General features: G+C 44.4%; 2 protein-coding genes across 7 annotated transcripts in view; one reads left to right on the top strand and one right to left on the bottom strand.

The window, feature by feature from the left end:
- Positions 1 to 15,069, top strand: part of LOC309476700 (sialoadhesin-like) — a 45,200-nt gene extending 30,131 nt beyond the window's left edge. The window contains exons 1-9 of one of the 6 annotated variants that reach the window (XM_082139856.1): positions 2,089 to 2,159; positions 2,342 to 2,410; positions 2,591 to 2,932; positions 12,246 to 12,479; positions 12,822 to 13,148; positions 13,236 to 13,445; positions 13,588 to 13,672; positions 14,332 to 14,395; positions 14,504 to 15,069. In XM_082139856.1, coding sequence (XP_081995982.1) covers positions 2,365 to 2,410; positions 2,591 to 2,932; positions 12,246 to 12,479; positions 12,822 to 13,148; positions 13,236 to 13,445; positions 13,588 to 13,672; positions 14,332 to 14,395; positions 14,504 to 14,713 — 1,518 coding nt within the window. In that variant the 5' untranslated portion in view covers positions 2,089 to 2,159; positions 2,342 to 2,364 and the 3' untranslated portion in view covers positions 14,714 to 15,069. Of the gene's footprint in view, positions 1 to 2,088; positions 2,160 to 2,341; positions 2,411 to 2,590; positions 2,933 to 3,011; positions 3,237 to 4,236; positions 4,564 to 4,693; positions 4,907 to 11,346; positions 11,418 to 11,580; positions 11,650 to 11,830; positions 12,173 to 12,245; positions 12,480 to 12,821; positions 13,149 to 13,235; positions 13,446 to 13,587; positions 13,673 to 14,331; positions 14,396 to 14,503 lie in introns of those variants that run through there. The other 5 variants (XM_082139860.1, XM_082139858.1, XM_082139857.1 and 2 more) reach the window with 5 other exon arrangements.
- The window catches only part of dzank1 (double zinc ribbon and ankyrin repeat domains 1), a 232,988-nt gene that overhangs the window by 75,233 nt on the left and 130,180 nt on the right, over positions 1 to 27,575 (bottom strand). The gene's annotated exons all lie outside the window — the stretch shown is intronic.

The raw sequence follows: 27,575 nt of genomic DNA, 5'->3' as shown, positions 1-27,575 counted from the left end.
AAAATGGTAGGCCTACATGCAGTCTTTAAATAAATGCACAAAATATAAAAAATCATTAAGCTGTCATTTTTGTGTATTCATAAAGTCTAATACTTTGTTCTAAGTTTAAATGTTAGAAAAATAAATCTGATCTTCAAAAGGCATCAGAATTGTGGTGTCATTTTTGGGTTTCATCTTTCTTTCACGCGTTCTCCAAGAACAACAGGATGGGGGACAGATCCCCCAGGAAGAGGACGATTTAGCTTATCAGCACAATCACTGGATAAGAGTAGGCTATATAAAATGTAACTTCCTGGCTCTTTTGTTTTGACCCATGACTTTTTCCTGAAGACACTGGTATAAACATCTAATTATACTGATCTTACAGTCTGGTCCCTGTGAAGTGTCAAAATGGGCTCATTTTGGGGTCTCCCTTCCTGACAGGAATGCTTCAGATAGGAGATTTTATGATAGGAGTCTGTGGCATCTTTGATTGTAAAACACCAGGTGACCGGCCTCTCTTTTAATTGCTTGATGTTTTCTGAAACAAACTGTATATGCTAATACATTGCAACTACACAGAGAGGAAGGGGAGGGCCTGTCCCCCTGCCATGATGGAAACAATCTTCATTTTCAATTTAGCAAACGGAGAGCAAACATCTCTGCTCAGAAATTCAAGGATCTATGATTTTAACCAGAGACAAAACGATGGTAAGTTCACTTCAACACATGTTTAAACCTACCTTTAAAATACTTGATAATTTAATGTCTTATTTCAAACAAAACAAACTATTATATATGTTTTATTTGTCTATGCAAGTCAGTATATTGTGGTGTCCGCATGATGATCCTATATCACTGATGTAATTAGATTAAAATGCTTATACTTGATAATTCAACATCTTAATTCAAATAATATGAACTAATATGAACTATTTCATGTTTTATTTATCTGCGTAAGTCAGTATATTGCGGCGTCCACATGATGACCCTATATCACTGATGTATTAGATTAAAATGCCTATACTTGATAATTTAACATTCCAAATGAACTAATATTCACTATTTTATGTTTTATCTGTAAGTCAGTGTTTCGCTGTGTATTAGATTAAAATGTTTATACTTGATAATTTAACATTTAAAATAATATGAACTATTATTCACTATTTTATGTTTTATCTATGTAAGTCAGTGTTTTGTTGTGTATTAGATTAAAATACTTATATTGATCATTTAACATCTTGTTTCATATAATCTCTATTGTTTATTTATGGATGTGACTGTGTAATCTGAAAACAATTCACTCTGACATATTTCTTTGACACAGAAAAAACCACGATAGGCTATTTATACACTCCCGAGAGACTATCAGACAGACATTTGTATTCTTAACTCATATAATGTGGTGTTTAAAAGGTTAAAACTTTCTTTTAGAAATAGTTATACTTAAATAAACTTCATCTTATTTCACATTTCTGTTATTTCATATGCTTTTTAATTTGTCATTGCTATTTCTTCATTTCATTCACCCCGTTTTTTATTCTCCCACAGACATTATGGACGCTGCATCGTCATCTGAAAAACAAATCCATGACAGATTTCTTCCTGTTCATAATTTCACCAATCTGTGGACTTTATTATTAATTCCACCAATAATAAAAACATCCCTGAAAAAACATTCATTTCCTTGTCACACCAAGCAGCTTACAGTCATAAAACACACACACTCATACTCTGACTCTCACACATGATTCTGTGCGGCATTGGGTCCATAATGAAAGAATAATTGAAAATATGGATAGTCAGATTAATCAAAGATCTAAATTAAATCATAATCAATATTTATGATTATTTTCTAATAAGAAACACAATCTAAATTTGATTATCATGTGAAATTGGAGTCAGATTAAGCATAGAGCTAAAGTAATATTGAAAATAAATTCTAATAAATTAAGTGAACTTCACTGGAGCGCTGAAAAGACATACACACATTATCCCTTCGCCCACACCGTTGGATTTCCGTCGTTGGGCCAATGGGTGGTCTTTACATCATCAACAAGTGGGAAAAGAGGATTTTTCTTCTTCAGAAAAAGGAAGGAAATAACATCATCAACTTCAGACGTTGACAGCACTTTTGCAACGGCACACAACTTCTTCATAGCTGGAGAAATCTGTAACATGTAAGTGTGCGAATCAATCATTTCAATTTGTTTTAAGAAAATTGTTAAATTGACATTTCCTTAACCATGTTCTAACTAACAAATACAATTCATGAAGTTATTGAGATAAATGATTTGAAATTAATGTGCGCCTCTCTCTCCATTTTTTTTTTTTTTTTACATTTTTATTCTGGACAAACAAGTGAATTATTTTCAAAGTTTAAGCATGGACTTCAGACTCATATCACTGATCCTACTTATACACATCTCGGGTAAGATTATTGTGGTAATGGATTGTACTGTATCAATGTCTTATCAAAATTAAAATATAAATATACTTTAGACATTTTAGACATGAAGGAGAGTTGCCTCACTGTCATATGATTTGTCATATGAGGATCTTTCCTTCATCAATGCAAACTTTTTGGTGTAAGTGTTACCTTTTTCATCAGGTTCTCTAACACTGGACTGCCTCTCGGTGACCCGTGAAGATGTTTGTGCTCTGAGTGAAAGCCATGTGCGGCTGAGATGTTCTCATTCCAACACCAACATCACAACTGTGTTCTGGTTCAGCCGGAAACAGAGTTCAAACTGGAGAAAGAATGATGAACCTGAAGATTTGACATTAGACTCAGACTACTCAGGACGGGTGAAGCAGGAGTTCATAAACGACTATTCAACACTCACAATATCAGACCTGAGAGAGAGAGACTCTGGAGAATATCAGCTCATGTTCATCATGAAGGATGGAGTTAAACGTCTCAGCTCAGCCACCTTCAATCTAACAGTCACAGGTGAAACTGAGTCTCATTTGAGTTTTGGGATCAATTATTAATGGGATCAATTATTTTGTAATTCTTTATTTTAATTTAGACCTGCAAGTGAGGAAGAATCAATCTACAGACCCGAGCGATCAGAGAGTAAAACTGACCTGTGATTCTTCCTGTGATTTGTCATCCAGACCGCAGAATTACTTCTGGAAAAAAAATGGAAAATATATAATAAATATTAATTCCAGTAGCATTACTGTTCGACCCAACAATGGCAGTTACTCCTGTTTACTTACTGCAGATCATAAGAATTCCTCCTCTCCTGTGTGTGAGTGTGACACTTGATATGCTTATTAATAAACACACATATAATATCAGTGTTCAAACATGAGTATATGTGGATACGTTTAAAGTTTTTTTCATATCAAGATAAATGTTCATTACGAAAATTCTTTGCGATTTTCTCACGCAATTTGTCTGTTCAAATCAAAGTGTGCATTTGAGACACGGGGTCTGTCCCAATACCCACACTTGCAGACTTTGCACTTGACCCCTCATCTGTTTGCATGATGTTTTTCTTGAATTTGTGACAAACATAGCCTGGCAAGCCAGACCTACATCAAGATGTTGGGTCTGGCAACTCACCATAGACACTGCTCAATCCGAGGGGCCGGATAAACGGCTGTCTTTCAAATTCCCTCGGCACGCAATAGGACAGCGCTTCAACCAACCAGAGCGTTTTCCCAACAGCGGAGCTAGTTGAAAGATTCAACTTTTGCCATATCTGGCCGGCAAAACTACGAACACATCTTCCTTTTTTTAAAGAATGACTTAAAGGTATAGCGGAGGATCTTTCCAAATTTTAGATAAGACCCGCCCTCTCCACTTTTTGAAAAGTTTGATTGATTCACCAGAATGATTGACAATTAGGAGGACCAATAGTTTAGACTACCCACCGTGCTGTTCTATGCTCTTTTCTCAAAGAAAAGTCCTCCAGAGTCGCGGACAAAGCCGATTCGAAAGATGTTCGCCAGCAGCAGCCGCCATTCTTTGTTTTCAAGTGGCAGGTAACCGTCGCAACTCTGTCGTCATATGTTAAGCCCGCCCCGCCTACTCTATACACGACGTGATTGGCCTGACCCAATTTAGGTTTTTGAAGCTCGAAAGTCAATGGAGAGTTGCTAGACTGCCCTGGCTGCAAAATAAATTTTGCTGCCGCTAGGGTGCGTCTAGATTTCTAGGCTATGACAAACATTCATCTTGGTGTGATCAAGCCTTAATAAAGCCTCAATTATGACTTTCACAGCAGGATTCTGTGTCTCCTTCAGGTATTTCTAAGAGTGGCTGCTGGGATGTGTCTTACTCCTCTAGAAGAGTCTGTGCTTTGATGGGCTCAACAGTAGATATTTCCAGCACATACTCACATCCCTCTGGTTATACTGTAAATAAAACATTCTGGTATTACGTTCAGCCTGGTCACTACAAGGATCTGCGTGAGGAGCATCAGTTCACTGGTCGTGTGGAGTATGAGGGAAACACACTGAGAATCAAAGAGCTCAAGATGAACGACTCTGGAGAATATAGATTCAGGATCATCTCTGACAGGACAGAAGGAAAATACTCTGGATCACCTGGAGTCATTCTTACTGTTACTGGTAACTGACCATGAAGGATTTGATAACATCTTAATGCCACTTTTAAAGCTTTTCATAAACCAAAACTATTGTAAAAAAAAAAAAAAAAAAAAAAAAAAACATTTCATCTTACTTCAACTCTGTTTTTCAGATACACAGGTGATAAGCAGCCCAAACATTATATCAGAGGGACAAGAAGTGATATTAAGCTGTTCAACTAAATGCACTCTGAACAACAAACATACTTACATCTGGTACAAAAACGGACGGCAGGGAACGGATGGATTCACTAAAGCCAACAAGCTGTACCTGGACTCAGTCAGCAATGAAGAGCTTCAAGAGTATTCCTGTGCTGTAGAAGAAGATGACACATCTCTCATGATACATGTGCTTTAGTCTGAGATGATTGTTTCTCTGATAGTCATGATTCACTTCTTTGTGTTGTGAAGATCCAGTGGACAGCACAGCGTTCAGCCATTATACAGTCATTCTGCTGGTGTTTTTACCTCAGTTTCTCATTATAGCGGCTCTGTGGATGTGGTGAGTAAAACATCCAGTGAAATTCACAATTGCATGATGAACAGTGAATACAATGAAATTAATTCTGATTATAAGAATGTAAATTATGATTCAACAGGTTTTTCATCAAAATGCATCTAATCTCAAAATCAAACGGAAGACAAAAGTAAAGGTGAGAAATTATGTATATAGAGAATCTGCTATAAGACATACAATGATAAACACTGAATGTATTTAATGTTTTTCTATTTGTCTGTCTCAGAATCTGATGTTCCACATCTGTTAATCTGCTGTCTGTCCATCAGATCTGGTGGAGTGATGATGTCATTGTGTTGTTCCATTGTGAGATCATCACCTAGCAACAGTCAGAACTGTCAACAGTGACAACAGTGATGCAGTGATGTCATATACAGTAACCTACCAATGACTGCCCAGTTTTCATAATCAAACAAAACGATAGAACAGGTTTAAGTTTTTTTTTCCTCCTTATGCTTAATTTAAGAAACTTTTTATTCTTTAAATATCCTTTAAGGATACACTTCAATGAAGTGGTGCCAATTTATGTTCTGTTTATCTTTAACTTATGAATCTTTATGTTGGCTGGCACACTTTCATATTTTATATTTCAATGGATGAACTGTAACCACAGTAATGATGCACAACAAAATCAATAAAACAATTAAATAAGTGGACAGATTGTTTATTTACCAGGATTTGTATTCTACTTAATTCTACTTTTTAATATCTGTGGTAAGCTGGCTGTGACGTGGGGTGTCAATATTTGTTTTCAGGATGTCTGTTAATGGCATGAAAACACATTGAAGGTCCAGACTCAGTGACATATCAACTATTCAGTATTCACTTGACTATTTTAGTTTCCCTATTCTTTTAAACGGTCTAATTTTTGCTTTAGAGAAACATTTACTCAAATCAAAAACATTGCAACATCTTTGGTCTACACAAAGAAAACAGTAGCATCAGCAGTCAAATAAACAAAATATAACAAACACTATCTGGACTAGTAAAGTAATAGTAGAAGGTGTAAGCTTCATTTTTGGGGGAAAACGCTACATTCTAGACTTTAGTTCATCTTTGGAACACAAATTAAGATCTTTTTGAGGAAATCTGAGAGATTTTTGTCCGTTCATAAAGAAATCATAAACTAACCCATTTGAATAGAGCGGTTTAGTTCAAATTTTCTGAAGAGACACGATCGCTAGATATGATGAACAGACTTAATTTAGGCTTTTATTCACATATAAACATTCATCAACGCACATAAGTGGTAGTTGCCTAGGCTGTCAATGGAGGGACAGGAATATCTCAGATTTCATTAAAAATAACTTAATTTGTGTTCCGAAGATGTACAAAAGCCTTACGGGTTTGGAATGACATGAGGGTGAGTCAATTACAGAATTTCAATTTTTGTGTAAGCTATCCCTTTAATAACTTAAGTGCGCACGACACAATTGAGGTTTTAGATTAGGTCTGGTATTTGTTAACTGATTTACAGTGCATATATGCATCACATTTTGGACAGTCAGATCAACTAGTTTTCCCATTCTATTACACTGGCAATCTTCAATCATGCACCTGAATGGCAAAAACATTTATGTAAAGGTACATAAATTGCCTATCTATCTGGTTGTATTGTGTAATCATTTACACTATAATTATTTGTTTTTAATTTCTGAAAATTAAATTTTTGAAATGATATTAACGGCCCTGATATTATAATGAAGAAAATGCCTAAAATTCTTGAAAAGATAATATAGAACATACTAAAAAACAAAATACTATAATCAAAACTGTTGGGTTGTTCTGTGTCAAATCAACCAGATTTCAGAAACTTCCCTGGCTAAAATTTTTGATTTTGTTCAAATGTTTTTTGAAGACATAAATAGTGATGAAAGCCAAACTATACTATGTCCTGGATGAATATTTTCGGAGTTATCAACTAATTTTTGGAAGGCGGTCAAAATGAAAGATTTCACCTGAGATTTGGAGCTAAATTACATGAGGGGGACAATGACTTTATATAGATTGCAGCATGATTTTTGTATTTTTACAAATCTATGCAATTCTTTCAATAGAGGGAAAACGAGACATCTATTTTTAATTTCAACATTATATATGTCTTTTCCGATATTCCTCTTTAAAAGAAAAAAGTATCAGCAATATGCAAAGTGGCCCACATTTGGTTTTTGACCTCTGATAAAGTCTTCAATTTAACAATATACTCATGGAGCCACACGGAGATCCCTGTCACACGACACTGAAGCACAGGCAACAGGACGACAGTTCACAGGACTTTCAAGATTTTATTACAGTTAGGGCTGTCAAAATTAATACGTTCATTTTGCGTTTTTTTGTTCTTCAGTTTAACTCGTAGCAGCATCCGTTGTTTTTCTGTATGGAGCGCGCTTTGAGTTCTCTTTCAGACTAAACATAGACTAAACTGACCATAACGCACAAAATTATGTTAAAAATCCTGTTTGTTGAGTATCCTCAATAGGATGCTTGTCAGGTCTGCGTCATGTGCGTCAGGTCTTAAAGTGACGGCAGCCTAATAAACCTGCTGCTGTTTGTGTCATTTATGTTAAACATTGCAGTGTTTGATTATTCAATTTCTGTATATTTACCTGTTAGACATACCTGGAAATCTGAATGCACCATTTACAAGGTTACATGGGTCCAAAACAGCCCAAAACATTTTTACCTCTTTTTTGTGCATTTTAGCTACTGTTCCGGGGTTGTGTGGTGGTGACAAACGAACAACGAATATGAAGAGTAACAGCGGTAGCAATCCAACACACACAACTATGACATTGACATAATCCTAACATATTCATCAACATAACCATTAACAAGACCCGACCACGAACACAAAGTGAACTGAACTTACAGTAAATAGTGAGAGGATAATGAGACACCTGAACACAATGACACACACCTGAACTGAGTAATGAATCAAATTAACAACCATGACGACAAACTATCTAAGGTGAAAACACAAACAGAGTCCATGTGGTGAAAACTAAGAATAAACATAACCAGATATCCCTGACAAGTGCTTAGTAAAATGCCATTAATCAAATATTTAAAATATACAGTCTTTATGTTGTTTATGAAATTCAATGTGTAAGTATTGCAATATAAAAATATATTAAAAACTTTAATGTTAATTACAGAAAAGCTTGCAATGAATTAGTTCATATTTTTTGTCGATTGATGGCACTATTGCAATATCTCTATAATTCTTGAGTTACAGGTACAGTATGCAAACTTTGGGAAAAAAATGTAAAGTACTTTTTCCCATTCTTGAACTCTCACCGTTGGCGTATACCGTATAATGCAACAAGGCTTGCTAAAGTCAACAGATTTTAATTAAAGACCTACCTATGTCTAAATATCAGAAACTTTGTTCTGTTTATGACAAAGGAAGATTATTATAGGTTGTAAAATGGCATGTGGTGCGACTCCTCCAAAACTGTATGTTTATGAATTAATAGTTTCATCACATGACGTGTCATTAAATCATTGAATTAACTTGTAATGTAACATTAACGTAATGTAACATTTGGGAAACGTAAAGCCTAAAAGTGAACTTGAAACTATAAAACATGAAGATGCTCATGTAGTGGAGAGTTAAGGCAAGGCAAGGCAAGTTTATTTATATAGCACATTTCATACACAATGGCAATTCAAAGTGCTTTACATAGAAGAAATTAAAATAATAAAAAGAAATAAGAATAATTAAAACAGTTTAGACAAATAAAATGAAATACAGTACAGTACAGTCGGACGAACAGCGGCACAGTGCTCATTCAGTAAATGCATAGCTAAACAAAAGTGTTTTGAGTCTGGATTTGAATGTGACCACTGTAGGAGCACATCTGATCTCTTCTGGAAGCTGGTTCCAGCTGCGGCTGGCATAATAGCTAAAAGCAGACTCGCCATGTTTAGAGTGAACCCTTGGTATTTCTAGCTGATATGATCCTAATGATCTGAGTGATCTGTTGGGTTTATATTCAGTGAGCATATCTGCAATGTATTGAGGTCCTAGGCCATTGAATGATTTATATACCAGTAATAATACTTTAAAATCAATCCTAAATCTAACTGGGAGCCAGTGTAGAGACCTGAGGACTGGTGTGATATGTTCATATTTTCTGGTTCTGCTCAGAATCCTAGCGGCAGCGTTCTGTATGAGCTGCAACTGTCTTATGGTCTTTTTGGGAAGGCCAGTGAGGAGACCATTACAATAATCTACCCTGCTGGTGATGAAAGCATGCACAAGTTTCTCTAAGTCTTGTCTGGAAACAAAGCATCTAATTCTTGCAATATTTTTTAGCTGATAGTATGCTGATTTAGTTATTGCTTTGACATGACTACTGAAACTAAGGTCTGACTCTAGTGTCACACCAAGATTCCTGACTTGATTTTTAGTTGTTTGACCCCTGGAGTGAAGGTATGCGTTCACCTTGAGAACTTCATCTTTGTTTCCAAATGCAATGACTTCAGTTTTATCTTTGTTTAACTGAAGAAAGTTTTGGCACATCCAACTGTTGACTTCATCAATGCATTGGCACAGGGAGTCAATGGGGCTGTAATCATTAGGCGATAGGGCTAAGTAGAGCTGTGTATCGTCTGCATAGCTGTGGTAAGCAATTTGGTTCTTTCTCATTATTTGGCTCAGTGGGAGCATATACAGGTTGAACAGGAGTGGCGCAAGAATTGAGCCTTGAGGGACTCCGCATGTCATGGATGTCCACTCAGACTTATGGTCTCCTATACTCACATAATAACCTCTCTCATCTAAGTATGACCTGAACCATTTTAGGACTATCCCAGAAAGCCCCACCCAGTTTTCCAGCCTGTCAAGAAGTATGTTGTGATCGACAGTGTCAAATGCAGCACTGAGGTCGAGTAGTACCAGCACTGATAATTTTCCTGAATCAGTATTTAAGCGAATATCGTTTATTATCTTTATGAGCGCTGTCTCTGTGCTGTGATGCGGTCGGAAACCAGATTGAAAATTGTCAAAGTATCCATTCGAGCTTAAGAATTTGTTCAGCTGATTGAAGACAACTTTTTCTATGATCTTGCCTATGAAAGGAAGATTTGAGATCGGTCTATAGTTGCTTAATATGGTCTTATCCAGATTGTTCTTTTTCAGGAGGGGCTTGACAACTGCAGTTTTCAGGGAGTTTGGAAAACTCCCAGAGAGAAGTGAGGCATTTACCACTTCTAGAAGATCTGCTTCTAAACTGTTTAGCACACTTTTAAAAAAAGATGTGGGAAGTGTGTCAAGAGCGCATGTTGATGTTTTAAGGTGCTGTACGGTTTCTACCAAAATTTTGCCATCAATTTTATTGAAATCAGACAAAGTTACTACTTTTTCAGGTGGTCTGATCTGTCTGACCCCAGCGCAACTCAATGATGTGCTGATCACCTTTCTGATATTATTGATTTTGTCAGAGAAGAAGGAAGCAAACTCACTGCACTTGCTGTTTGAGAGCATTTCACTGGGAATCTGGCTTGGGGGGTTTGTCAGTCTCTCTACAGTAGCAAAAAGAGTGCGTGTGTTGTTTAAATTGCAGTTTATAATATTTGAGAAGAAAGTCTGTCTAGCTTTGCCTAGTTCCATATTGAAAGCATGAAGGCTGTCTTTGTAGATGTTATAATGGACTACAAGCTTTGTCTTCCGCCACATGCGCTCTGCTTTTCTGCATTGTCTTTTCATATTTTGCACTGCTGTTGAGTTTCTCCAAGGTGCTTTTTGTCTGCCACTCTTCTTCCTGACTTTCACAGGAGCAATATCATCAATTGCACTTTTAACTTTTGAGTTAAAAGAATCAAGGAGAAAATCAACAGAGTCAGCAGATATGCTTGGTGTTAAGGATATAGCCTTCATAAATAGTACACTAGTGTTCTCATTTAAGCATCTCTTCTTGACAGACACAGATCTAGCTTCAGTGGCAGGAGAGATCAATATATCAAAGAAAATACAGAAATGATCAGACAGTGCTACATCCTTAATAACAATCGATGAAATGTTTAGACCCTTACTGATAAGTAAATCTAGAGTGTGTCCATGATTGTGTGTGGGTCCATGTACATGCTGAGTCAGATCAAAAGTTTTTAAAACAGTTTTGATTTCTTTTGCCATATTGTTTTCTGCATTATCTATGTGAATTAACTGTCGCTCCCCAACAACAAGTGGGTAAAAAGGTTTTTTCTGCTTCAGAAAAAGGAAGGAAATATTATCAGCTGTGTGCCTGGTCAACTTCAGACGTTGACAGCACTTTTGCAACGGCACACAACTTCTTCATAGCAGGAGAAATCTGTAACATGTAAGTATGCGAATCAATCATTTCAATTTGTTTTAAGAGAATTGTCTTAACCATGTTCAACAAATACAATTCATGTAAGAGTTATTGAGATAAATTATTTGAAAATAATGTGCGCCTCTCTCTCCACATTTTTTTTTTTTTTTTTTCATTCTGGACAAACAAGTAAATTATTTTCAAAGTTTAAGCATGGACTTCAGACTCATATCACTGATCCTACTTGTACACATCTCGGGTAAGATTATTGTGTTAATGGATTGTAGTATATCAATGTCTTATCAAAATTAATTCCAATATACTTTAGACATTTTAGACATGAAGGAGAGTTGCCTCACTGCTGTCATGTGGTTTGTCATATGAGGATCTTTCCTTCATCAATGCAATCTTTTTGGTGTAAGTGTTACCTTTTGCGTCAGATTCTCTAACACTGGACTGCCTCTCGGTGACCCGTGAAGATGTTTGTGCTCTGAGAGAAAGCCCTGTGCAGCTGAGATGTTCTCATTCCAACACCAACATCACAACTGTGTTCTGGTTCAGCCGGAAACAGAGTACAAACTGGAGAAAGAATGATGAACCTGAAGATTTGACTTTAGACTCGGACTACTCAGGACGGGTGAAGCAGGAGTTCATAAACGACTATTCAACACTCAGAATATCAGACCTGAGAGAGAGAGACTCTGGAGAATATCAGCTCATGTTCATCATGAAGGATGGAGTTAAACGTCTCAGCTCAGCCGCCTTCAATCTAACAGTCACAGGTGAAACTGAGTCTCATTTGAGTTTTCATTTGTAATGGGATCAATTATTTTGTAATTCTTTATTTTAATTCAGACCTACAAGTGAGGATGAATCCTGCATCTACAGACCCGAGCGATCAGAGAGTAAATTTGACCTGTGATTCTTCCTGTAATTTGACGTCCAGACCACAGCATTACTTCTGGAAAAAAAATGGACAATATACAAATATATATAATTCCAGTAGCATTACTGTTCCACCCAACAAAGCTGATGGCAGTTACGCCTGTTTTCTTACTGCAGATCTTAAGAATTCCTCCTCTTCTGTGTGTGAGTGTGACACTTGATATGTTTATTAATAAGCACTCATATAATATCAGTGTTCATACGTGAGTCTTTGTGGACACGTTTAAAGTTTTTTTCATATTAAGATGATTGTTCATTATTAAAATTATTTGTGATTTTCTCATGCAATGTGTCTGTTCAAATCAAAGTGTGCATTTGAGACACGGGGTCTGTCCCAATACCCACACTTGCAGACTTTGCACTTGACCCCTCATCTGTTTGCATGATGTTTTTCTTGAATTTGTGACAAACATTCATCTTAGTGTCATCAAGCCTTAATAAAACCTTAATTATGACTTTCACAGCAGGATTCTGTGTCTCTTTCAGGTATTTCTAAGAGTGGCTGCTGGAATGTGTCTTTCTCCTCTAGAAGAGTCTGTGCTTTGATGGGCTCAACAGTAGATATTTACAGCACATACTCACATCCCTCTGGTTATACTGTAAGTGAAACATTCTGGCATTACGTTCAGTCTGGTGACTTCAAGGATCTGCGTGAGGAGCATCAGTTCGCTGGTCGTGTGGAGTATGAGGGAAACACACTGAGAATCAAAGAGCTCAAGATGAACGACTCTGGAGAATATAGATTCAGGATCATCACTGACAGGACAGGAGGACAATACTCTGGATCACCTGGAGTCATTCTTACTGTTACAGGTAACTGCTTATTCAAAATTGAGTTCAAAAAGTTTCCTGTATAATTTCTAATATGCCTTTGTGTGTATATGTGTGTGCTTTCTTCAGATACACAGGTGATAAGCAGCCCAAACATTATATCAGAGGGACAAGAAGTGATATTAAGCTGTTCAACTAAATGCACTCTGAACAACAAACATACTTACATCTGGTACAAGAACGGACGGCAGGTAACGGATGGATTCACTAAAGCCAACAAGCTGTACCTGGACTCAGTCAGCAATGAAGAGCTTCAAGAGTATTCCTGTGCTGTAGAAGGTGACACATCTCTCATGATACATGTGCTTTAGTCTGAAATGATTGCTGCATTAAGATGATGTACTTGATATGTAATTATTGTTTCGATGTTATTAGTGTATTTTACATTTTTTGTGTATCTGTAACTTCTGTCTTATGCTAGTTTCGAGGAACACAGCTTTACGGAACGCCGTAATCATACTGTCCGTGTTTCTGATCCTTGCACTCATAGGAGTCCTGTGGTATAGGTAAACATTTGTTTCTATTATGCATTCAATTTTTCCCTGAGGTCTATTTGTAATATTTGTCAAGGGAAAAGTTGCATGACCATTTCAACCTTCTCTCTGACTCTGAAATAAACAACCATTTTTTTTGCTGCTGTGCCTTCAAGGCTTCTGTTCAAACATCCTCTTTGCATATGAAATAAGCAACAGCACTTTCTCGTGGACTGTGCGAATGCTGGCATCTCTAGTTGTAACAGTCAGACTCAAGTAATCCGTGACCATTTTAACTCTTTCCAACTCTTGAGATCCTTCAGAACGATCTGCAGAGCTGTAGGTGCTACACCGCAGGAGCAGCACACGTTTTGACAGACTTTTCCCTCTTCTATTCTCCTTATCGTTATGTTCTCTCGTTTTTAAAAATAACTTGCTTCCTCATTGCTTTATCATGAATTTGTGGGCCAAGTTGCTGAGCTTCGGAAAGTCGTTGCTGTTGTGTAAATGTGGTGATGGTTAATGTGTCATGGTTTTGAAACAAGCTGTTTTTGCAGCTTGGTTTCAGTAGGTCTGTTTGGATTGGGAGGAAGTTTTGAGTTTTAAAATGTATATAGTTTGTCTTTATAATACATTGAACTCATTCAATCTTAAGATCAATAAAAAAATAGTTTTCTTTTGACATGGTGCAGTTTATACAGGAGGAGAAGGAATAATTCATCTCAACAGCATGAGGACACAAAGGATGTTGTACAGGTGAGAGCATCTGACCAAACAGGTTATTTGACACACTATGCTTAAAGATATTTTGTGTTCTGTCACTGATATTTTGTATTCTGCTCTCTTTTCTCCCTTAACTCTCAGTCGGGTTCTGCTACACTGTATGATAATGCTGAACCCTTGTCTAAGGTCTGCACACAGCAAGTTCACATGAAGGATCAGGACGTTTATTATTCAACTATTAATTTCAATCAACCTCACATGAAGAACACATCTTTGGCACCTACTCCTGAACATTCAACCTCAGCTGATGTTCATTATGAATCTGTGAAGTTCAGTAAACCCTCAGTTTAGACCCACCATTAAACTCAACTACTGCCATATTTTGAACAAGCTTTTGCTCTTGTCAAATGTCTATGGCTGCAACCTGCAAGACTTTTGTTTAAGACCAACAGCAGATCACATATTACACCTATGCTTAAGGCTCTTCATTGGCTTCCAATTAGTTTTAGAGTACAGTTTAAAATCTTAACCATTACTTATAGGGCTTTGCATGGTCAAGCTCCCTCTTACATCCAGGATCTATTGCACGTATACACTTCTGGTCGCTCTTTGAGGTCTTCAGGCCAAGACCTTTTAACTGTTCCTAGAACACGTTTTAAAACAAGAGGTGATCGAGCCTTCTGTGTGGTGGCTCCAAGGCTCTGGAACTCTCTTCCATTAGCCTTGAGAGCTTTGGACTCTGTGGAAACTTTTAGAAAACACCCTAAGACACATCTTTTTAGACAAGCATTTAACTAGCAATATGGTTGTGTATGTTATGTGTGTTATTTTAATTTTGTGAAGCACTTTGTGACCCTTCTTGTCTGTGAAAGGTGCTATAGAAATGCGTGTAGTTTAAAACAGAATTTTACTTAAATTATCCAAAAATATGGAGGATTTTGTAATGAGTGACTCAGTAGCTGTACATAGATGTATTTCTCCTGAATTTTAATCTTTATAATGTATGTTTTTTTCAAATACTTTTGAACATTGCCTGCTTAAATTGCATGTATGTCTTTAGATTAAATAAATAAATAATTTCAGATCTCAAAATATTTTTATTTAAAATAAATGCTGTTCCTCAACATTTGTTCATCATCATCATCATCAAAAAAAAAAAAAAAAAAAAAAAAATATATATATATATATATATATATATATATATATATATATATATATATATATATATATATATATATATATATATAAAATAAAAAAATCTCGAAAAGAAACCATTACGGTTTTGACTGTATTTTTCTTCAAATGAATGCAGCCTTGGTACATGTAATCTTTTCAAAAATAAACTTTTGAATAGTAGTGCATATTCGTTATGATGCAAGTCTGCAAGTTGTTTTTGGAATGTGATTTTTATTTCTATAAAAAGAAAAAGGGAAGGAAATGAAATTGCTAAACATATTCCAGTTGCAAAACTGTAATGGGCGTGTAGTCTGTGGTTTCTAACTATATTATACATTTACATTATGCAACCACATTATTTACGAGCAGCAAAAAAAAAAAAACTTCAAATAATTAGTATGTAATGTAAAAAAAGACTAATGCTGGTTCTCATAATGTTTCCCTGGATTATCTTGAGTCTTACCTTTTCTTCTAGTAAGACATGTGCTAGTCAAATGCACTGGTTTGTCATATCCCTAAATATAAAATGTGATTTAACAACCTTAAAATCGATGGATTACTAATTACCACGAGTCGACACCAAGGGAGGAGTGTAGTGGAATGTTCTCTTACGAGAGGTACTCTCGTACTGCGTAAATCTTACGCTAGGGGAAAATCTCTTTTCCGCGAGATACTGAAGCCAAAAAATTATCCTTAATTTTGAAATAATGTAAAACGCGTTGCGGCAGCATGCAGACACAGGCGAGACGGCTTGTGCGCCTATTGGCTGCCCTGCGGCAACTGCAGCAGCCTATCGATAAGGCCCACTCGTGACGTCAGCTCCAATGGGGGCGCTTCGCGCCCAATACGTCACGTCCCGCCAGAATGGGCGTGGTCTAGGGCTATAAACATAGCTTCGAGAGGCTAGCTCACTGATTTTTCATCTCTTCAGCGAAGCTCTCGCATCGCTGGACCCGGAGAGAAGCCGCGCCGTCTGAAAAAGCCTTTCAGCGGGACGAGTCGACACTCTGAAGCCGCTGGCCGCGCCGCCTTCAGTCGCCTTCCTGCTGCGCTATCCGGCGTTATATCCTTTCTCTGCTACTGTGTTTTGTGTATGTGTGTGTGCTCGCCGCCGCGACACACACTCTCATTGCACTAAAAGAGCCGGGCGTCTTTTTCAAGACGCCCCTTTCCTGAGGATCACGCAGCTCTCGCGCTCGCGCTCGCTGACGGCGACCGCCCTCACTGCGAGCCAGTTACTGCCTGGTGACTCTGAGGACTCACCTGGCATCCTTCTCCGAGACTGCTCCTCCGCCCCCCCCAACCCGCAAAGCTCGCCGGTGCGCCCGCTTGCCTTGCCTGCTTGGGGGATGATACCTGCTCTCCCTCTGTTCGAGCCGCGCAAACCGCGCCGTTCACAGGGGATGTCAGGAGCGGACGGTCACGGGGCTAGCTTTCTCTCTCCCTCTGTTCGAGCCGCGCAAACTGCGCCGTTCACAAGGGAGGCTGGAAGCGGACGATCGGGGTTAGTTTTTCTTTACGTTACAAGAAAGCTACCCTGCCCTTGCGCCCCATTCACGCGTCACTCACCGGCGAAAAGACAACTCAGTTCCCTGATTAGGCGACTGGAAATATCAATATTGCAGCAAACGAGCCTGTTGTAACACGCACGCTTGCAAGCAAACGCCGAAGAAAACATGTTGACGCTCTTTTATATGCTCAATGCATCTATTCACCTTTGTGTTCCCCCCCTGTGGCTCAGTGGCGGAATCTTAGGTTTTTCACACGAGGGACCGGGGTTCGAATCCCGGTCTAACGGCAGATATATTATGCCGCCAATGCTTCGCTCTGTCAGTTCCCTGAAAGGCGACTGCAGATGTGCATTTTGCAGCCAACGAGCGCGCTGTACAACCCGCTCGCCTGCACCCAAACACCGTTTCTATGGTTCCCGTGCGTCACTGGCGAAAGGAGAAAAGGGTGTTTTTTTAGCCCCGCTGCGGCCGGGCCGACCTCCACTCCTGACACATTTCTCATTCCCCTCTTAAGTTCAGGTGACTGGAAATGTCAATATTGCAGTGAGCGAGCCTGTTGTTTTGCACGCACGCCTGCAAACAAACGCCAGCATGTTGACGCTCTTTGATAATACTCGCGCTACTGAATATCTATGTGTCTTCCTCTGTGGTCCAGTGGTAGATCGTCAGATTTTCACGCGAGAGACCCGCGATCGAATCCCGGGTCTACCGGCAAAACACACTTTTTGCCGTCAATTCTCGCTCTGGCAGTTCCCTGAAAAGGCGACTGCAGATGTGTATTTTGCAGCCAACGAGCGCGTGGTACAACCCGTTCGCCTGCACCCAAACTCTGTTTCTATGGTTTCCGCCTCTGAAGTTCAGACGACTGGAAATGTCAATATTGCAGTGAACAAGCCTGCTGTAATACACGCACGCCTGCAAACAAACGCCAGCATGTTGACGCTTTCTGTTTCTATGGCAACTTCTCGCTCGTTCAGTTCCAGTAAATGCGACTGTTCCAGTGTATTCTGCAGTAAACAAGTCGGCGAAATAGCCCGCTTGCCTGCACACAAACGCCGCTTTTACGGCTACCCAGATAAATCCCATAAGAGTGTATTTTCTGGTGTCCCGGCCACGGCCGATGGTGTTACGAATGTAGACGAAATTCCTACACAGAAACACAGCCCGTCACACAGGGCTCGCGCACATGAAATCGACCCAGGTCGATTGCGCATTAAACGTGGTAAATGTGCCCACTGCCCAGTGCCCACAAACACTACGTTCCGCATATCTCAAGGTTTCTGTAAAAACAAAACCAACGTGCATTCGCTCTGCTCAGGCGAACAATGCTCTCAGTGTTGTAAATGTGCCCGCTATCCCGCGCCCACATTCACACATAGACATGACAGGTCCTACGGGACTCGCCCAGCCCTCCCCTCTCGGTTGACCACCGCAAAGGAGTCGAGCGCGGGCAATCTGCCCGCCGTTATCAGCGCGCCCCCTGCCTCGAAGCGCGACGCTTATGTTACAGCACACCGAAGCCCCTCTGTCGCTGAGCGACCAGAGCGCGCTCCGCATTCAGCCCCTAGCCATTCGTGCAGATGCATGGGCAAGGCTACCCGGGGGTTTTGAAGTGGGTGCTAGACATTATAGAAAGAGGCTATTCGCTACAGTTTCGCCGACGCCCTCGCCGCTATGTGACGCGCGTCGAAGCTACGGTAAAAACAGAAGTAGCACCACCTACTTCGAGCCGAAATTTTGAAACTGTTGAGCAAAGGGGCCATAGAGCCTTTATCTCAAGCTCAGAGTGAAGGAGGGCTATACAGCAGATACTTCCTGGTACTGAAAAAAGACGGGGGTCTCAGACCCATACTAGATCTAAGGCAACTGAACAGAGTGCTTGCAAAGCAACAGTTCGGAATGCTCACGACCAGAAAAACCCTCACGCACATTCGCCGAGGAGATTGGTTTGTGTCAATAGATCTGAAAGACGCATATTTTCAAATACAAATAGCGTCACGTCACAGGCGACGTTTGAGATTCGCCTTCGAGGGCCAGGCATATCAGTGCTCAGTCCTACCGTTCGGCTTGTCTCTAGCCGCTCGCACCCCTCAGACTACAGGGCATGCGAGTATTGAACTACTTGGACGATTGGCTGATTCTAGCTCAATCTCACTCGGTGCTCATAGAGCACAGGACCATTTTGCTCGATCACCTCGAGAATCTGGGTCAATTGGGCGAAGAGTTCTCTGTCTCCCAGACAGATAAAATCTTTTCTGGGCACAGAACTGGACTCGCTGTCTATGATAGCGCGACTGTCACCAGAGCGCGTACTAGACATTCAGCGCGCAGCGAGCTCTTTCCGCTGCGGCGCATCTGTCCCGCTCAAGAAATTTCAGAGGATGCTAGGTCTCATGGCCTCAGCATCATCAGTACTTCAGTTGGGCTTGCTTCGCATGCGCCCGCTACAGTTCTGGCTGAAAGCGCGAGTACCGCGCCGAGCGTGGGCTTCCGGTCTGCTTCGTCTCAAGGTCAATCAGAAATGCATCGCAGCTCTGAAACCTGGGAAAGCAAACGACTTGTACCAATCAGGTGTTAGCCTGGGGACTTCCTCGAGTGTGAAGGTAGTGTCTACGGACGCCTCCACCTTGGGATGGGGAGCACTGCTCAAGGGCAGACCGTTCTTCGGCCAATGGTCAGAACGGGAGAAGCTTCTACACATAAACTGCCTCGAAATGTTGGCAGTAGACAACACACTGACGCGTTTTTGTCCCTAAATACGAGGACACCACGTCCTGGTCCGCTCGGACAACATGTCAGTGGTGTCCTACATAAATCGCCAGGGCGGCCTCAGGTCCCGAAACCTGCACAGGCTGACAGAACGCCTCCTGGTGTGGGCTCAGCGCAACCTGCTCTCGCCGAGAGCAGCGCATGTGCCAGGGCTCCTGAACGTAGGACCGGACAGACTGTCCAGAAACAATGTTCCGACAGGCGAATGGCCTCTACACCCACAGACAGTCCAGCTGCTGTGGAAGAAATTCGGCAGAGCGGAAGTAGACCTGTTCGCGTCTCAAGAAAACGCTCACTGTCTGGAATTTTTCTCCAAGAGCAGGGACGCGCTGGCTCACGTATGGCCCCGCCGCCCGCTCTATGCCTTTCCTCCCGTCTTTCTCCTGCCTCAGGTGATAGAACGGATCAGAGAAGGATGCTCAGTGCTACTCGTAGCGCCTTTCTGGAAAAACCAACCCTGGTTCCCAGTTCTGATAAAGCTAGCAAGCACTGCCCCATGGCCAGTGCCAGTGAGGAGGGACCTCCTCTCTCAGGCCAAGGGCTCGTTTTGGCATCCGCGCCCAGAGCTGTGGTCCCTTCATGTTTGGGCCATCAACGGGTACCCGCTGACCTCCCCAAGCGGAGTGTTAAACACGATCACGCAGGCTAGAGCTCCGTCTATGCGACGTCTCTATTCCTCGAAATGGTCAGTGTTCTCCAGCTGATGCACAGCTTGTGGCGTGTCGCCCCTAGACTGTGGGGTGACGGAGGTTCTCTCCTTCCTACAAGAGCTGTTGGACAAGGGCAGGACCCCTTCCACGCTCAAAGTGTATGTGGCGGCCATAGCAGCGTTCTCAAAAACAACGCTGGGTCAGTCAGTAGGAAGGAACGATTTAGTCATCGTCTTCCTTAGAGGAGCTAAGAGACTGAATCCTCCCAGGCCTCCCTCAGTCCCTGTATGGAACCTTTCTACAGTGCTGGAAGCCATGAAAGGTGACCCATTCGAGCCTTTACAGATGATTGATCTTAAACACCTGTCTTTCAAGACAGTGTTTCTTCTGGCTCTCGCTTCAGTGAAGCGCACAGGGGACTTACACGCGCTCTCAGTAAGCGCGACGTGTATGGAGTTTGGGCCTAATGACTCAAGAGTTATACTCAAACCTAAGCACGGTTATGTTCCAAAATCCCTCAACACACCGTTTAGGGCGCAGGTCATTCCCTGTCAGCCTTACCGGTCTCTGACGAGGAAGGAGACGCAAGCTTCCTTTGCCCAGTCAGAGCATTAAGAGCTTATGTGTCTCGCACGTCTGTTTTCAGACAGACAGAGCAGCTCTTTGTTTTCACTCTACGGACGTTCTAAGGGACTTGCCGTGTCGAAACAGAGCCTATCCAGTTGGATAGTTGATGCTATAGCACTGGCTTATACCTCTAAGGGCTTACAGTGCCCATTTGGAGTCAGAGCACACTCCACGAGAGGCGTGGCCTCGTCGTGGGCTTGGTCTAGTGGGATTGCCTTGCAAGATATCTGTATGGCGGCAGGCTGGGCCTCCCCGTCTACATTTATAAGGTTTTATAACCTAGAGGTTCCCGCCTTGCAGGCTAAGCTGCTTTCGGTCTAAAATCGGTACTGTCTGCCCTGATGTGTTCGGGCCAGAATACTGAAACTGCTTGAGCAAATGCTCGCTGTTGGATCGCGCAGCTCTATGGGCAGTGTGTAAGACCCACTATATTCGTCAGTCCAGGCCGGGGGTCGCCCTGACTGTACGACACATCATCAGTATAACTGCTCCTTATAAGATGTTATATTATTACAGGAATGATGCTATTCTAGCCACTCTTTCCTGGGCTCTCTGTGAGTCCATTATGATCATGTACTATATGAGCCCGGGCACTTGCCCTTGGGACTTTGGTGCTGGATCTTAGCATGCACGGCGTTTTACACTGTTTCCCCTAGCGTAAGATTTACGCAGTACGAGAGTACCTCTCGTAAGAGAACGTACTCGGTTACTAACGTAACCTCGGTTCTCTCTAGAGAGGAAACGAGTACTGCGTATCTTGCCGTGCCTGCACACGCTCTGGTTCGCTTCGGCGATGAAAAACCAGTGAGCTAGCCTCTCGAAGCTATGTTTATAGCCCTAGACCACGCCCATTCTGGCGGGACGTGACGTATTGGGCGCGAAGCGCCCCCATTGGAGCTGACGTCACGAGTGGGCCTTATCGATAGGCTGCTGCAGTTGCCGCAGGGCAGCCAATAGGCGCACAAGCCGTCTCGCCTGTGTCTGCATGCTGCCGCAACGCGTTTTACATTATTTCAAAATTAAGGATAATTTTTTGGCTTCAGTATCTCGCGGAAAAGAGATTTTCCCCTAGCGTAAGATTTACGCAGTACTCGTTTCCTCTCTAGAGAGAACGTCTCGGTTACGGATGTAACCCTCGTTCCCTGAGTGGGAACGGAGACGTTACGTCGGATGACGACGATTGGGGTTTCGCCTAGAAGCCTATCACCTTCGAGTATATAAAACGAGCCAATGGCAATGAAATGCCATGGGTCTGCGGAATTTGCATAGCGTAACTCCGCCCGCCGCAGGGGGTATATAAGGAAGTACGCTGGCACAATGCAGATATGTCTTCGCTGAGGAGCCGAGACTAGCCCCAGGCGTTTTTCAGCGGTACAGCGGAAGTGGCAGGGAGACGTAACGTCTCCGTTCCCACTCAGGGAACGAGGGTTACATCCGTAACCGAGACGTTCCCTTTCGTGGTCACTCCGAGTTACGTCGGATGACGACGATTGGGGTTCCAGTCTAATCACGCCACCTCGGCTGTCTACCAGTGCCCTGCGTGAGTCTGAGCTCCCTGTTGTGAGACTAGCACGAACGAAGGAGTCCTACTTAACACAGGGATACCAAGGTACACTGGGAAGCATATCTCCAGAGAGAAATATGCAATAATGCCCAGCCATTGATGGGGGGGACTTAGAATACACATATGACCCAGAGGGCTGCATATGGAAAATCACTGGGGTGTCCAGCCGCAGGTGGAATTTTAAACCCCAGGGGTGGCAAGGTGGCTTGCCAAGGGAAAGACACACGCTCACAAGGAGACTTACAGTGGAATACACATGTGGGGGTCGCCCAGCGGGGAACCATGCACATGGAGGCACCTAGTCAAGCGCAAAAGCTGCGTTATGGCAGATTGGCATAACTCAGGCGTTGACGTAACCAGTGCTGGAGGAAACTCAGAGCTTATCAGACTCACCTGAGAGAAATATCGCACGTATCCCGTCCGTGGAGAGGAATGGCGAGCAAGCGAAGACACCTGAGCAGAATCTAGCACCGGCTGGTTGAAGCGAGTACATGAGAAGAAACTGGCTCTACTCGGAGATTATAGAATCTCGCGAATGTGTTGGGTGTCGCCCAGCCTGCAGCTCTACAAATGTCTGTTAGCGAGGCGCCATGCGCTAGAGCCCAAGAGGAAGCCACACTACGTGTGGAGTGGGCTTTCACACCAAGGGGGCACGGACGACCTTGCTGCTGGTATGCCAAAGCAATGGTATCCACTATCCAGTGGGATAACCTTTGCTTTGAGAGAGCCTTTCCCTTCAGCTTCCCACCATGACAGACAAAGAGCTGGTCTGAGGTCCTGAAACACCGCGTTCTGTCTACGTAAGCACGGAGGGCGCGTACTGGACAGAGCAGTGCCAAGGCTGGGTCTGCCTCCTCCAAGGGCAGCGCTTGCAGGTTCACTACCTGGTCTCGAAAGGGTGTGGTAGGAACCTTGGGCACGTATCCAAGCCGGGGTCTCAGGATCACGTGAGAGTTAGCCGGCCCGAATTCCAGGCACGCTTCGTCAACCGAAAATGCCTGCAGGTCCCCTACCCTCTTGATGGAGGCCAATGCAACCAGGAGCGCTGTCTTCATTGACAGGAACTTAAGCTCCACTGACTGTGAAGGCTCAAATGGAGCACTCTGCAGGGCAGTTAGAACCACTGAGAGGTCCCAAGAGGGTACGAAGGGAGGACGAGGAGGATTTAGTCTCCTCGCTCCCCTCAGGAACCTGACGATCAGGTCGTGCCTTCCCAGAGACTTACCATCAACTGCTTCGTGATGTGCGGCAATGGCGGCAACATACACTTTCAGGGTGGAGGGAGACAGCCTTCGCTCCAACCCATCTTGCAGGAAGGAAAGCACGACACTGATCGGGCATTTCGTGGGTTCTTGATGTTTAGAAGAACACCAGCCGACGAAGAGGTTCCACTTCAACGCATAGGCATGTCTCGTGGACGATGCTCTAGCGGAAGTGATGGTAGCCACCACCGCAGGTGGTAGGGTACTCAAACCTGCCTCGTCCCGTCCAGGAGCCACACATGGAGGTTCCAAAGATCGGGACGAGGGTGCCATAAGGTGCCCCGTCCCTGAGAAAGGAGGTCCTTCCTCAGAGGAATTGGCCAGGGAGGTGCTGTCGCGAGGAGTACTAGTTCGGAGAACCAGGTCCGGTTGGGCCAATACGGGGCAACCAAAATGACCTGCTCCTCGTCCTCCCTGATCTTGCGCAAGGTCTGCGCAAGAAGGCTCACTGGGGGAAACGCATACTTGCGTAGGCCCCGCGGCCAGCTGTGCGACAGTGCATCCGTGCCGAGCGTGCCCTCGGTCAGGGAGTAAAACAGGTCGCAATGGGACGAGTCGTGGGAGGCAAACAGGTCTACCTGTGCGTCGCCGAACTGATCCCAAATCAGCTGGGCCGTCTGGGGATGGAGTCGCCATTCTCCAGCGAGAGGCCGAACTCGAGACAGCTCGTCGGCCGCCTGGTTCAGGTGTCCCGGGATATAAATGGCTCGAAGCGACCTCAGATGCTTCTGACTCCATATGAGGAGGTGGCGAGCGAGTTGCGACATACGGCAGGAGCGTAGACCACCCTGGTGGTTGATGTACGCTACTGTTGCGGTATTGTCTGATCGGACTAGTACGTGCTGGCCCCTGAGCAGCGCATGGAAGCGGTGCAGGGCGAGACGTACAGCCAGCAACTCGAGGCAATTGACATGCCAAAGGCGCTGGGGTCCTGTCCAGGAGCCCGCGGCAGCATGACCATTGCACATGGCGCCCCAGCCCGTGTTGGAGGCATCTGTTGACACAACAACATGCTGGGAAACTCGTTCTAAGGGCACTCCGGCCCGTAGAAAATTGAGGTTCGCCCACGGGGTGAAGGTCTGACGGCAGGCTGGAGTCACTGGGACTCGGAGCGTGCCGTGTTGCCATGCCCACCTCGGGACTCGATCGCGAAGCCAAAGCTGAAGCGGTCTCATATGAAGCAATCCCAGCGGCGTTACTGCGGCTGCGGATGCCATATGCCCCAGGAGCCTCTGAAAAAGTTTCAGTGGAACCGCACTCTTGTCCTCGAACTGACGAAGACAAGTCAGCAGTGGCTGCGCGCGCGCGCTCGTAAGCTGCGCGCACATGGCGACCGAGTCGATCTCCATACCGAGAAAAGAGATCCTCTGCACGGGGCAGAGTTTGCTCTTCTCCCAGTTGACCCGAAGGCCCAGACGGACTAGGTGCCGGAGCACTAGGTCCCTGTGTTCGCAAACCTGGTCTCGAGAGTGAGCTAGGATAAGCCAGTCGTCGAGATAGTTCAGGATGCGAACCCCGTGTTCCCGAAGGGGAACAAGGGCTGCCTCGACGACCTTCGTAAAGACGCGAGGAGACAGGGCTAGCCCGAAAGGGAGAACCGCGTACTGGTATGCCTGCCCCTCGAAAGCAAACCGTAGAAACGGTCTGTGTCGAGGTAAAATGGAGACATGGAAGTAAGCGTCCTTCAGGTCGATCGCTGCAAACCAATCCTGCGGCCGCACACACTGGAGGATGTGTTTGGCCGTTAGCATCTTGAACGGCAGCCTGTGAAGGGAGCGGTTCAAGACGCGCAGGTCGAGGATTGGCCGTAACCCACCGGACTTCTTGGGTACAATGAAGTAAGGGCTGTAGAAGCCGGACTTCATTTCGGCTGGAGGGACAATCTCGATCGCACCCTTCGCCAGCAGGGTGACGACCTCCGCTCTCATGACAGGGGCATTGCCACCGACCATAGTGAAGCGGACTCCGCTGAAGCGGGGAGGAGATCGCGCGAACTGAATCGCGTAGCCGAGCCTGATGGTTCTCGCGACCCAGCGGGACAGTCTGGGAAGCTCTAGCCAGGCCTCCAGAAAGTGCACCAGCGGGGTCATACGAACCACAGACGTACCGTCGGTGGGGCAGCGAGGCGGAATGACCGGCACCGGCGAGGGTGGCATCGCGGCCCTGTGCGGGGGCACGGTCATTAACCGCGTCCTGCCAGAGGAGGCCAGGGGAGGGCGCGCGTCCCACGGGGGCGTGCTCTGGCAGGGGTCTGGCGACAGAGGGGGATGAGAGGAGCGTGGCCCGTGGGCGGCGCGTGCTGTCATCCCAGACCTCTGGGACAGAGGAGGGCGGCAGTGGCGGGACCCGAGGGTGGCGCGCACTGCGGCCCTCTGGGTCTGTAGGCTCAGGATTGGGGATTTCGATTCTTTCTTTAACCACATTAGGGTGCTGCCCGTCGTGAGACGAGCAGCGGGGAGTGGAGAACAAAAGATTCTCCCCCGGCCCTCCACCGGGGGAAGGAGTGGCCCTGCTACCACCTCCTGTAGCGAAAAGAAAGCCAATCCTGAGCTGCCCGTCTCAGGAGCGCCGCTTAGCCTGGCGTTTAGCGGGCTGCGGGGCTGGAGAGGGCTGTGGCGCCTTCCTACGGCTTCCTCCACGACGCGGCCCAGATGAAGGCTGCTGCTGGGGCCGTGCGGGAGGGGCGGGAGCCGCGGGAGGGCGCCCTCGGCGGCGAGCAGGCTGAGGATTCTGCACCGACGGCTGAGCAGCAGAGCGTCGGGGCAGAATGTGCTTAATCGCCTCAGTCTGCTTCTGAGCAGTCGAGAACTGTTGGGCAAAGTCCTCGACTGCACCGCCGAAAAGGCCGGCCTGGGATATGGGAGCGTCAAGCAGACGAGTCCGCTCGGGCTCACGCATATCAGCCAGGTTCAGCCAGAGATGTCTCTCCTGGACCACAGCTGTGGACATCACCAAACCCAGGGAGCGCGCGGTCACCTTCGTCGCCCGGAGAGCGAGGTCGGTGGCGGCGCGCAGCTCATCAAAGAGCCCCGGGTCTGTCCTACCCTCGTGCATGTCACGAAGCATCTTGGCCTGGTAGACCTGTAAGATGGCCATGGCATGCAAAGAGGCAGCTGCCTGTCCCGCCGCTCTGTAAGATTTCGCCACCATGGTAGACGAGAATCTACAGGCTTTGGACGGGTGCTTAGGATCACCACGTGATGAAGCGCTTGTCGGACACAGCTGCATCGCGACAGAACGTTCAACCGTGGGAATCCCAGTGTACCCACAAGCATCAGCTCTATCGAGGGGAGGAAAGGCGGAGAAAGCCGTCGAACGATCACGGGAAGACATGGGAGCCTTCCAGGACCGCGTGACTTCCTCATGCACTTCCGGGAAGAATGGTATTGGGGTTGGGCGGCGACGGGTGTCAGCGGCCGCTCCCAAAAACCAATCATCCAGCCGCGAGCGCACTGGATCAGGTGGCGGGGACCACTCAATACCAATGGCCGCGGCTGCCCGGGAAAGCATGGCGGTCAGCTCGGGATCAGACTCGGGCAATGCTGGCACGCCCGAGGGCGGCAACACAGCCGAATCCTCACTTCCCGAGGACTCGCGCCCACCTTGTGATGCAGCGATGGACATAGTATCTTCCTCTGGAGCTCCAAACGAGAC

Source organism: Leuciscus leuciscus (genome assembly GCF_965113295.1).
Source record: "Leuciscus leuciscus genome assembly, chromosome: 15".
Classification (NCBI taxonomy): domain Eukaryota; kingdom Metazoa; phylum Chordata; class Actinopteri; order Cypriniformes; family Leuciscidae; genus Leuciscus; species Leuciscus leuciscus.
The sequence above is the reverse complement of the archived record's forward strand: the minus strand, read 5'-3'. Positions and strand labels throughout refer to the sequence as shown.